A 12,307-nucleotide genomic window follows, 5' to 3' on the forward strand; every position below is an offset into this window, starting at 1 on the left:
GAATGACATTGGCTTGTATATAAAGGAAATCATGAAAGATCATAACCACCTTACTTACGTTTTACAGTACTATTTATTTCATAGATGAATTCCGCCATGTAGCTTGTTACTGTAGAGAATTTGAGTGGCTGCGCCTGGAGTCTTGCTCATCAGAAATGTTCTGACAGCTTGCATTTGTACCTTACTCAGATTTCAGTCCTGATGCAGTGTGAGCTTGATGAGCATGCAGTGGTGGTTTCTGTGAGATAATAATTAATCTGGATAGTAATTAGCTTAGTTTATTAAAATGTAAGCACATTGTAACTGAATAGCTAATATCTTACACCTGTTCCCTATAACTTTTTATAGGATCTTGTTTCTTTGTGTAATTTCCATAACTATGATAATTTGAGACACTTTGCAAAAAAACTTGATCCTCGAAGAGAAGGTGGTGATCAAAGGGTAAGCCAAATTCTTTCTTAGTTTATTCTGCAGCTTTCTTTTAAGAGAGTGTTGGGTGTTTAAGTAAAATTTAAGTTTGTTAGTCATCTCATGTTTTTGCCTGTCATGAAAAAGTGTAAACAAACTGATACTTTAATTCTGGATCACTAACACAAAGGTATTAGATACTGTTTTGTTATTTAAATTGGCAATAGATAGCCTAAGGGCAGCAGCTGTTTTCTGCTGCTTTAAGCAAGTTTTAGAATTGATTCTGTTGAAAGAATACATTAGAAAGTGCTACATGTTAAATTACAAAGAAAGCCTTATTTTTACTCATAATATTTGTAGTGACAGTTTTTACTTGAAATGTGTTTAAACATATTGCCACTTCGTAGATGGATGAGTATATAAATGGGAAGGTATTCCCATATTAACGACAAACTTTATGAAGCCCCCAAAGAAGTTTTATAGGCTATTGAAGATGAAATACGTTTTCTAAATAAGTGTCTAATGCAACATTCCTCATACTCTTAAAATACTCTATTATATTATCCCTGTGTTTGGCTTCATATTATTATACCTACATATGCATACATTTATATGTATTTTGGGAGCTATTTTCACCGGACCAGGGGGCTTGTGTTAAGAATGTTAATTCCTTTCTATCCATGTGGAAACTTTTTATACTAAGATTACTTGTTTAAGCTCTGATGCACTTGTAAGTAGTGAATACTTTGAATACATACTGAGTAAATTTTTGTTAGTGCCAAACTAAAAGTTTTATGTTTGGTCAATGAAAGTAACTCATGGTAACATCAGAGGATTTTGCAAAGCTAGCAGAGTAGAAACTGTGGTGGGCATCAGCCTGAGTAACGCGGAGCAAGATACCAGACCACAGTGGGTGAAAATGTTACCGGATTGTAATAACGTTCATTGACAAATACCATGTTGTAGCTTGGACCTTTCTTCACACAAGTGCACTAATAAATTGTGTATGTTGCTTGAACAACTAGCATTCCTTTGGACCATTGGACTATGAAAGTCTCCAACAAGAACTTGCTTTAAAAGAGACAGTATGGAAAAAAGTGTCACCTGAGTCAAACGAGGACATCTCTACAACTGTAGTGTATAGAATGGAAAGTCTGGGAGAAAAAAGCTAAAGAAATGGCCCTAGTTTCAGATGCTCTTCATTTAACCTTCCAGCAATCATCTGAGCTTTTTTGAAGTATTTATTTGATTTTTTGTGTGTGTGTACGCGTGTGTTTTCAACTGCAGGTGCTGGAACCACAAAACTTTTTTTTCCCTTATAATTTTGTATGAAGATAATAGATTTAAAATGGATTTGTTGGTATTTAAAAGAGTATTTACAAGTTATGACACAAGTTTATTTTTTAAAAATGCTAAAAGAAAAATCAGAAAAATTTCTTCATGTAATTAAAATTTTAAGTGTATAGTCACATAATCCCATCGCCAAAACTTCTTCACAAATTGAATTTATAAGTTTTGTTGCAATTTTTTTCCACTTTTAACACCAACATGATGTTGATAGTGACAATAGACAGTGCTTATATGCTAAATACAGAACTAGAAAGGGGCAAAATACAGTGGTTCCTTGGTTCATGAACGCTTTTGTTTGCAAACGGTTTGGTTCTCAAACAAGTGTTGAGTGCTGCAGTTTGGGTTTTGTTTGGGAACTTCAGGTCAGGTGACATATACAGATGGCCATCTTTCCCAGGACCATGGGACAGATTAAGTTCATCCACCAAGGTACCACTGCATTGAATCTCAAATTATTTTATTTAAAATAGCTGATTATAAGTTTAGCTTAAGTTAACATGTATGTCATTTTTAGTGATAGAATGGCTTTAAATGTTTAAAAATTTATTTAAAATGTTATCAAACTTTGAAGTAGGTCTTCTTGCTTCTTCATGGTGCACCTCTAGTTCTGTTGGAATTACTGTGCACAGGAATATCAACGTGACTGAAACATTCCAGCCAGAGAGTTTCAGGTGCGAGACAATGGAACGTCTCCTTGTTAAACAGCTATCATGGTTAGTTAACCATTGGTTAGGAGAGACAGGGAGTATCTGAAGTATGGGTTTTCTTTTCATATTACCCACATGGCTTTTTCTGTTATATTTAAGTATGAATGGGAAATTTTGATTTTTTTTTAGGTTTTAATAATTTTATTACCCTAATAATTTCATAAATACTAATGAATATTTCTTTTGTGATAAATTATAACAACATTTCTTCTATTTAAACTTAATAGAGAATTTAGGAAATGAGTTTAGTATACTCCCTAAAATATCTGTTAGATCTGATTCCTTTTGCTTGGTTATAAAAATGCAATATTGAGAATCAAAACTTGTTTTTAAAAGGAGAACCATAGGTTCTACATAATCTTATTTCAAGTAATTATGCACAGTATTTTGAAAATCTGTCTTGGCAAAGTGATTGTAAAGTCCTGTAGGACCTATTCACACTTCTTCCTCCATGTGGCCCCTCCTGGGGTCTGGCCCCCCCCCCCATACTGGTGTGTATGTGGGAGGCCACTTCTGTAGGGGAAAGGCCAGAGTGGCAGGGGAGACCTTGCGGCCTGTGTTCTAGGCCAGTGCAGATGGAGATGGGAGAACCTTATTCACGTGCTGTCTTGAGTTGGTGGACTATTAAGGAAAAGTTCCCTCCCACAGGTGCGGGTCAGCCGCCTCTGGGGCTGACTCTTGTGTTAAATTTAAATACTTAAGCCATTAACTTTTAGAAGATTTTACCAGGGACCTTATTTTTATCAGCCATCCCTGATGGTCAGTTGCATGTCCTACCCTCGTGGTCTCAAGGATTTGCCACCTCTGCACCTGTGAATGGTGTCACTTTCCCTTGGTTCCTCCAGAGCCATTTGCCAATCACTTACTTGAATGCCTTGAGAAAAGACCTTATCTCCCCCATGCTCACACTTGTTGTATTTTGCTATTTCATTCAGAGATGGGACTGTCTTTATAAAATAAAGATTTTCACATTGTGTGCGTATTAGTACAGATTTCAAAAGTAGATTACTTGTGACACTTCATGTCATACACAGCTGTGACAGCTGAGTTGCACACTTGGAAGGAAGGGTGGTTACCAGCTGCTGTGTTTAGAGAATGTTGTTAAGAACAAGCATCTAGAAATTTCTATAGAAAGGTGTAAACAGGAGGAGAGGTAAGATTGTGAATAGGCCTGCAACAAGAAAAAACTTTGCCACTTTTAAGGACATATTTTGATTCCGTCAGTATTCCTAACTCTTTTCAAATAAAGTTATTGAAAAGTACCCAGTATTGTTGGGTTTGATGTTGTGTGCCATTACTGATTCTTGATATTCAAGCATTTACAAGATAGCATATTTGTTTTTCTTTTTTTTCTTTTTTTCCCACATCATTAACATTTCATTTGAAATGCATATTCTTCCTAAAATACTTCGTTTCTAGCATAAATGTTGTGCATTTTATCTTAGTGTTTGCATTGAAACATTGTGTTGTTTAGCTTTCTTTCATTTGCTTTGTATATTTAATAATGTACCTTTATTTTCCAGTTTGCCTACTTTTTGTATTGTACAATAAATTTATTTTAAGCTGATTTCATTGTTTTTTGTTTTTATAAAAGCAACTCTAGCCTTTTAAGTATGTAGTTGAGATTTTAACTTAGAAATTTATTTTTCTTGAAGATACTTTTCAGTGTTTTATTTGTAGGTTTTCTCAAAGCGAAACTAGAAATACTGGAAAGGGATTCATTTGATTGATTGTTTGTTTGTTGTATTTATTTATTTATTTTGGCATGGTGCAGCATTGGTGGATTTTTTAGGGGGAAAGTTGTTTCCTATCGGTTATAGCATTATTTGAATAAAAAGACTTTTTCCAATTATTAGTTTTCTACTTGATAACTTACAAAAAGGCAGTTCTGTTTTGTGAGGGAGAATATGATTGATATTCACTGTGTGACTCTTAACTGTTGTTGCCCTAACAGTAGGAAAACATGATTAAATTGAATGTCATAGCAATGATTTAGCATAAAATTTTCTCAATTTATATTGAGTGGAACGATAAAAAGTCACCTTCATTGCTTTCTTAAGGGATTTAATTTTCAGAAGAAACTTGGTTTTTTTTTCCTGCAACCTTGTCCTACAGTTCTCTATTTGATTAAATCTACCATTCGCATTCTAGAGATTTCTCAAATATACTGTTTTAAACTTTGAAAGGGGAAATACTATTATGTAGATTACTAGGGAGTGTCAGCATATATTCTGAAATATTTCAGCACATGTATAACAGTGTGTGATCACTTACGTTTTTCTTAAAACGTCTTGGAAGCAAAGAGAAAGCCTTAAGTGCTTGGTGCTCTGTATCTGACAGTGGCATTTCACAGACGTGTGTGTATGGGAACTGCGGACACACTGATGGCTGTGTAATGCATGTGAAGGTGCCTGCATATTTATTTTACCCCTCTACTAAATCTAGCCATGCTTTCCGCATAGTATATTATGTGCAGGTGGTTCCAGGCTTTGCCGTAAAGAACTTGAAAATTTTTTTGCTGTCCCAAAATACATATTAAAAAATTCTACTTAAACTTGACTTAGAGGATTCGTTGTTGCTGTTCCCGTTCCTTTTTTTTTTTTTTTTTTGCTACTGGGGATCAAACTCAAAAACCTTACTCTTGCTGGGCAGGCGAGGCAGGCACTCGTGCTGCTGAGCTAAATCCCAGCCCTCCCATTTTACTCTTGCAGCACTGTCAGGGTAAAAAAGTACTTAGTGTTACAGAGGAGCGCCCAAAAAGAAAAGACAGTGATACCTGGTTGCATGTAAGGCCTGATTTTAAAACATTTCCCAGTATTTATTATAAAGAATTATGTTCAGTTTAAAGCAAGTAATGTATTTCTCAGATTGGGAATTTACTTTGTGGAATGTTTTCCCCACAGTGCTAGGGATTGCCGCCAACACCTTTGCACTGAGTAACATCCTCAGCAACACCTGTGTTTATTTTTCATGTTGAGCGGAGGTCTCCCTGTGTTGCCTAGACTGGGCTCAAACTTGGAATCTCCTGTCTCAGCCTACCAGAGTGCCATCAGGCCGGCTGTAGAATGGTTTCATTTTGTTCACTGTGTACAATGTAGTTCATGGAGTCTGCTTTACTATTGTAAGAATTTTTTTCCCTGGATGACTTCAAAGATACCAGAATATATAAAGTTTCTGATCAGCCTGTTTCGCACGTGATTTCATCTTTCTTTACTATTTTATATTAAATGTTATATTTGCATTGTGTAATAAAACCAAAACTAGATGTAGAAGGTGCAGTAAAAATGTCGATTATCACCATTTATCATGACTAGACACCTAGATTTTCATTTAAATTTATTCAGAATGGGCTTTTCCTTAGTCTGTGCTCTGGCATGTAGTCCAAGAACAAAATCGTATGTGAACATTCCTTCAGGTATATCCAAGTTCATCCTCTTTCCTTTTATTTTAAATTATAATAGTTAAAAAATTTGTTTCTTACATTGCTGAGAAATGAAATTTAGTTGGTTTATGACAGGTTCTTTTTTAAGCCAGTAATTTATTAATATCGTAAAATGTATAAGACAAGTTTAGAAAACTACTATAAGAACATCTGAAGCAAAATACCTGAGCTGTAAAAATAATAAAACAAGATATAATGTTTCTTAAAATTCTTAGCAATAGAAAAGGAACTTATTTTTAAAACAGGAAGATTCCTGTTTTAACATTCTATTACTGTCCTCGCCAGACTGTCTTTTCAATTTACATTTCTGAGCATATAAAAGAAAGGAAATTTAAGATTGACTGTTTACTGTTTCTGGTTTAGAAATTATATTTCTACTTTAGTAATTTTTACAAGTTGTGGCAAAGGGAGATTTTAAAAGTACGGTGTGCCATGTATGTGAAGTGATTGAAACTTTTGTAATAACTTCTTAATTCGTTGACCTTGAACTGAAAGTAGACTCTAATTAGCACTGAGGTGTGATGCTTTTTGGGTGCTGTCTGGTATTTTTATATATATTACTTCCAATAGTAAGTTATAAACACTGAAAATGTCATAGTTAGTTAAATCATTGAGAAAACACACAAGCTCGGTGTATTTTCTAAATACACAGTTAAAATAATAGCCTTTTGTTATACTGGATGTTGATCTTGCTAAAGTACTTTAAGTCTACACACTGAGATGATTAAAATGATTTTTTTAGAAGGAAGAATTACCTGAAATAGTTTTGAGAATTCTGTTTTAACTTTGCATTTCTGGTGACTTTTTTGTTTACATGATGAAAATCTCTGTCCCAAATTTGTACTCTTATACTACAATTAATTAAATTTGTGTTCTGAAACTAAAGGGTTTAATTTGAAAACAGTGCAGCCTTTTTGAATCTTTGTTGATATACTTTTATTTGTCATAATCTTATATTTAAGCCCACAGAATGGAGCTCCCATCCTGTCTCTTTTCTGTTTTTCTTACCATGTTTACAGTTTTTTTTAAAATTTATTTATTTATGTATTCCCCCCCACCCCCCGTACCGGGGATTGAACTCAGGACCTTGCCTTGGCCAGGCAGGTGCTTATGCTACCGAGCTAAATGCCGGCCCGAGTTTTTTGTTTTTTGATGGGGTTGGTGAGTTACATGTTTTGTTGGGACAGATTTTTGGTTTATTTTTAGTAAGAAGTGTAATCGACAGTAATTAATATGACTGTAGGGTATTTGGCAGACTGGTTGTACCTTCAGCATTTATTAAATTACTTAATTATACTTTCTGGTAAGTGGTGGTGTGTTGTAGTTGATAAAGCTAGAAGTGAATGTTACAGTTACACAGTTGTTGAAAAGATAAAGCATTCCCCTAGAACCTTTGAAAGAAAGTAAAGTATAGTGAAAATGTGACATTAAAAATAAATGCTGTACCATTGGCTTTTTAAAATAGATTCCCCAGGAAAAGAAAAACCTGTCTATTTTAATGCTACACGTATTGAGATACCATGAGATTCATAGCAGTGCTGGCCATCAGCTTCTCGACCGTTATGAGTGTGACCTGCTGCTGCCTGGGTACCTTGGTCATTGAGGGTGCTAGACATGCGTTTTAAATCTCCCTTCTAAAGGCAGCAGTGGAGTGGGGTTTCTGTGATACACAGCATCCAGTGGGGTCCCCCAAGACTACCTGTTGAAGAAACACTATTTTTTTCCCCTGAAGTGTGTGTGCATTTTTTGGACACACTGTATGTAAGTAAAAAGACTTTAAAATAAGCAAAACTATTCAAGTTCTAAGGATGTTGATCAAAGAAAACAATACTCTTTTTTTTTGCATGTTGCATTGTAGACATATGCAAAATAGGTTTAGCTACTTCCCTTGTTTTTATTTTAGACAACTAGGTCCACTTAGAGACCTCAGAACAGAGCTGCTGGTTTGTTTATTATGTGTGTAGTATACTTTGTCTTTAAGTGTTAATCTCTATTTCATAGGTGAGGTTTTTATTTTTTATTTATGGGGGAAAACTATTACGTTCTTTTCTGACAATGCACTAATTTTTTAAAGTCTTGCTACTTGTAAACTGGTACTCTCCAAAGAGCTTTGGTTTCTGGATTAGGGTGGGTAGCATAGTGGTAGAAAGTTTGAACAGTCAGAATATATGAGACCCTGGGCCTAATACTCAGCACTTTAAAAAAAATTACTTTTTCCTCAAAATTTAGATTTGCCTGTTCAGGGCTTTTCTCCTTACAAGCTTGTAGAAGTGAGAATCTCAACTTTGAAGAGACACTTAATTTATTATAAATTGTGTGCTTTCAAAATGTACTTGTTAAAACATGATTGATGCTGAAATAGTAATACCAGTTTTGCAGGTGTAACTAAATACTCATAATTGAACCATACCTTTGTAAAAAAAAAAAAAATTTAAGTCAAAATCTTGATCTTGAGTCTCTTGCTAAACTTCTCTTTAATCCTAAATTAGAATGAATAGTTTTCATTATTTTGGATGTATCTTTCACAGATAATTATTAAAGACTAATGTATAAAATGGGTTTCATAGGAATAGCATGTAATCTTAATCCTAGATTTTGGCCAGATGTGGTGGCACACACTTGCAGTCCCAGCACTTGGGAGGCTGAGGCAGGGAGATCACTGAGTGTAAAGGCCACTTGGGCTATACGGTGAGTTCAAGGCCCGCCTGAACTACACAGAAAGAACCTGTCTCACAAAAAAGGGGGAAAAAATCCTAAATCTTGCCTTTCATTCATTAAATGAGAGTGATGTTATATAAAATCATGGTATAAATTACTAATTGAACTCCACCAAAGTTCTGTTGGTTCTTTTTTCCTAGTCACTCGGAATTAAAGATCCTAATTGCAAAACTTAAATTATATTCTCTGAAGTATTACACTTTTTCATCCTTTCATATCACCATATTTGGTAGAAAATAGGTAATTTTTACAATTACATCAGAATCACTCAGGGGTTTTCATTTCCAAATCTTCATGTTGTTTGTATTTTCACTTCCAAGTGTTTTTAGTATTGTCGACATCTACCATTCTAGTTTTCTTTCAAATAGAATTTTTAAAATACGCCACGCCACTCGTGGTGGCACATACCTGTAACCCCAGCCTTCTTGGAGGCTGAGGCGGCAAGAAGATTTCAAGTTCAAACTCAGCCTAGGACTTCATAGGGCCCTGTCTCAGAATTTTAAAGGAACAAAAACCTGGGACGCAGCTCAGGGCTGAGGGCCCTGGGTTCAGGCCCCAGCGTGGTAAGAGGCAGAGTTCTTCAACGTCACTGCTTATTTATTACACAGGGCCTTGAGTGTATGCATCTTGGGTCCAGATCTTTGCACGCAACTTATAATTTAAATAAAGAAATAAACCAAATCATACTGTTTGAAGTGTTTGTTTGAACTGAGGTGAACATTTTCTGTACAGTGTAATTCCATTGACATCTTAAAGAAATTACAGGACAGTTGATTTTGTTAAAATTCTGTGGGAACTGATACCATAAACCCTCTAGTAAGACGAAAGATCCGTGCCTCAGTATTTCTGCCTGAAAGAAGCTTCAACGGGTGGTCTTAGGAAGTGTGAGGCTGACTTACACTACTTACCTGTTTGTGAAGTGTTTCAGCTAAAACATTTCAACAGAACTTAAAGAGTTACTTTTTCCACTTGTAGAGTGATGGAGAAAAAAATGGTTGACTGTCTTCAGTAAAGTAATAAAACCTTGTGAAGTCGTCTTACTTGCTCTGCCATGCAGGTGTACTTTTCTGTCCATCACAGAATAAGCAGTGTGGTATACTTGGTGTCCCTTGCAGGTTGGGCTTTGTCATGTTGTCATGGGCTTACTCATGCATGTGTCAGTACATTGGCACTGTATTTGGGGACCCTGGATAGAGACTCACCAATCAGTTGCATATTGTGTTTTATAACGTTCTGCAAACCCCCCCCCCCCCCATGTAGTTCAGGCTGACCTTGAACTCACTGTGTAGCGCAGCCTGGCCTCAAACTCAGCGATCTCCTGCCTCAGCCTCCGGAGTGCCAGTATTACAGGCTCGTGCTAGCATGTCTAGCTGCAAAGTTTTACTGGGTGCCATGGTGAGGCATGGAGTGTTTTTGTTTAAAAATACATAAAGATAAATGGATTCCCTTAGCTTACCTTGTAGTCCAGTGACTTCTCTGGCGTCATTGAGTGCTCTGTGGGTATTTTAGGATCTCAGTGGGTATGATGTAGGCATGAACTTCCATGTATGGTTTCTACTGAAAAAAATGGATGTAAAGTTTGTTCTGTTTCACAGTACCTGATGTAGCATTCTTAAAGACTTCCTGGTTCTGTGAGTAATTGCCCCAGGCTCCATGAAGTGGGACCACCTTCATCATCATCATCCACACTGAGTTTCGGTCACAGGTTTGCAGGGACCCTATGTACCTAAAGTCTACAGCAATTTAAAGTGGAGGAAAGGTCCCTGCTGTGCCTAGAGGCTGTGGCACAGCCTTTGTCCAGCCCCTCCCAAGCTTAGCGTGTGCAGACTCGGTGCCCAGACCTAGCCCGAGTTTGTTTAGCCCAGTGGCCTGCCCTTGACATTTCACCATGCTATAGATTTTCTCTTTGTTTCTTGGACTAACAGTTTCACTGGAGAAAGAAGACGTGCATACATAACAGTACACAAACAATCCTGGTGATGTCAAATTTTGAATAGTGGCTTCTAGGATTATTGGTAGTAACTGACATTTATTGATCTACCACAGTGTGAAGCATGGTTTGAGAGTTCTTTAATCCTCATTAAAGCTATAAAGTATGTAAGTACTGTGAAGTGATATTTTATTACCCCTGTAGGTTGTGATAGGTTGTGTACAGTCCCTCGGGTCTCAACTTTTAGCTGTATAGAGTCAGGATCTGTACACTGATGGTGTTTCTTAAGCTGTAAAGTCCAATGAGAACTTTGCATGTCACCTTACTAATGAAATTGGGATATGTCATGGAAGTGGAAAGACAGTAATAGTTTCAAAGTTCCTTAGGGAAAATGAGGTTATCCTGTGAAGTTTGTTTTTCACTATGCTTCACATAAAGCAAGAAGTGTCTACATCCCATGTCACCAGTGTTCTTTGGTTTTAATGTACACACATATGTGCATTCAATTTACAGAAAAGAAATTCCCATCCCCAAAGATCCTTTTAATGAAAATTATCCCCACTGGGGAGTTTTGAGCAGATAGAATCAGACATGATCTGTTTTATGTTCTAAAGGTTTTAGCTCAGCCAAGTAAGCGCCTGCTTGGCAAACATGAGGTCAGGAGTTCAATCCTCAGTACAAAATAATAATAAAATAAAATAGGAAATTTCAGTCCAATAGTACTTGATTATAGAAGATTAAAAGTTCAGAATCTTAATGTTAGAATCATTCTTTAGCTTTATTATTGCTGTGAATGCTTTTCATGACTTAGAGTATATTCTTGTTACATACTCTACAGCATTCAATACAAATTAGTATGTTAGCATTGAAAATAGATGTTGGGGGCTGGGGATTTAGCTCAGTGGCATAAGCACCTGCCTTGCAAGCAGGCAGTCGTGAGTTCGATCCCTGGTACCGATAAAAGTGAAAAAGACAAAAAAAGAAAAGTAGAAGTTTGTTGAAACTCTCAAACTATTTTAGAAATACATTTGCCTTCTCTGAATGCCCATAAGAGTAAAAATCTTTTAGATCCAGTTTTTGAAGAAGGGACTAAGATTACAAGTCTGTCAGCAGTGGAATTTCTATGTTTTCTGCAAGCATTTATGATGGGCCTAATCTATGTATTTTAGTTTTAATGACTTAAATATAATCACAGTCTTCCTAAAGAGATATGCTGTATTTACTGTACCATGAGGTTATCCTGTGGTGAGCCTACTTTTGCAGTAGCTCTCACAGAAGTCCCAGCTGTCCCCCCACCTTTACTCGGTTGATGAGCCCACTTTCCATTTCGGCTGCTCTGTCCATACGGCTTTTGTAATAAGCACAGTGTATGGAGTGGTTGGGTAGCTCGCTGCCTTTGTGAAATGCCTTCTCCCCTGTGAGGCTACAGAGTGGCTCCAGGAGGCTGGGGCTCCTCCGTGTCCGGCTCAGGGTTCTGCATCCTCACTTTATTTATCACAGTTTCTCCTTCCTGTCTACCAGGAATGCTGTTTTGCTTTCATGTTCTCTTTTAAAGTACATACATGTCCCTCCCTAATGTCCAAAGTTAGATTCCTTAATATATAATGAAAATACTTCATCTTTAAATTCTTTTACTTCGTTTTTCTACCAAGTATGAACCAGAAGAGGATTGAGAGAGCGTTGTTATTCACCTGAACATTCTATTAGTTTTTGTTTATATCACCCTCAGACATAATTAGCCTAAGAGGCTTG

At 36.4% G+C, this 12,307-nt stretch overlaps 1 protein-coding gene across 2 annotated transcripts in view; it reads left to right on the forward strand.

The window, feature by feature from the left end:
• The window catches only part of Gls (glutaminase), a 70,132-nt gene that overhangs the window by 41,869 nt on the left and 15,956 nt on the right, over positions 1-12,307 (forward strand). Inside the window, exons 14-15 of one of the 2 annotated variants that reach the window (XM_063259455.1) lie at positions 349-441; positions 1,434-4,032. In XM_063259455.1, coding sequence (XP_063115525.1) covers positions 349-441; positions 1,434-1,580 — 240 coding nt within the window. In that variant the 3' untranslated portion in view covers positions 1,581-4,032. Of the gene's footprint in view, positions 1-348; positions 442-1,433; positions 4,033-12,307 lie in introns of those variants that run through there. The other variant, XM_063259454.1, reaches the window with a different exon arrangement.

Source organism: Cavia porcellus, unplaced genomic scaffold, assembly GCF_034190915.1.
Source record: "Cavia porcellus strain 051 isolate PalLab524CR breed Dunkin Hartley unplaced genomic scaffold, mCavPor4.1 scaffold_12, whole genome shotgun sequence".
NCBI classification, from domain to species: Eukaryota; Metazoa; Chordata; class Mammalia; order Rodentia; family Caviidae; genus Cavia; species Cavia porcellus.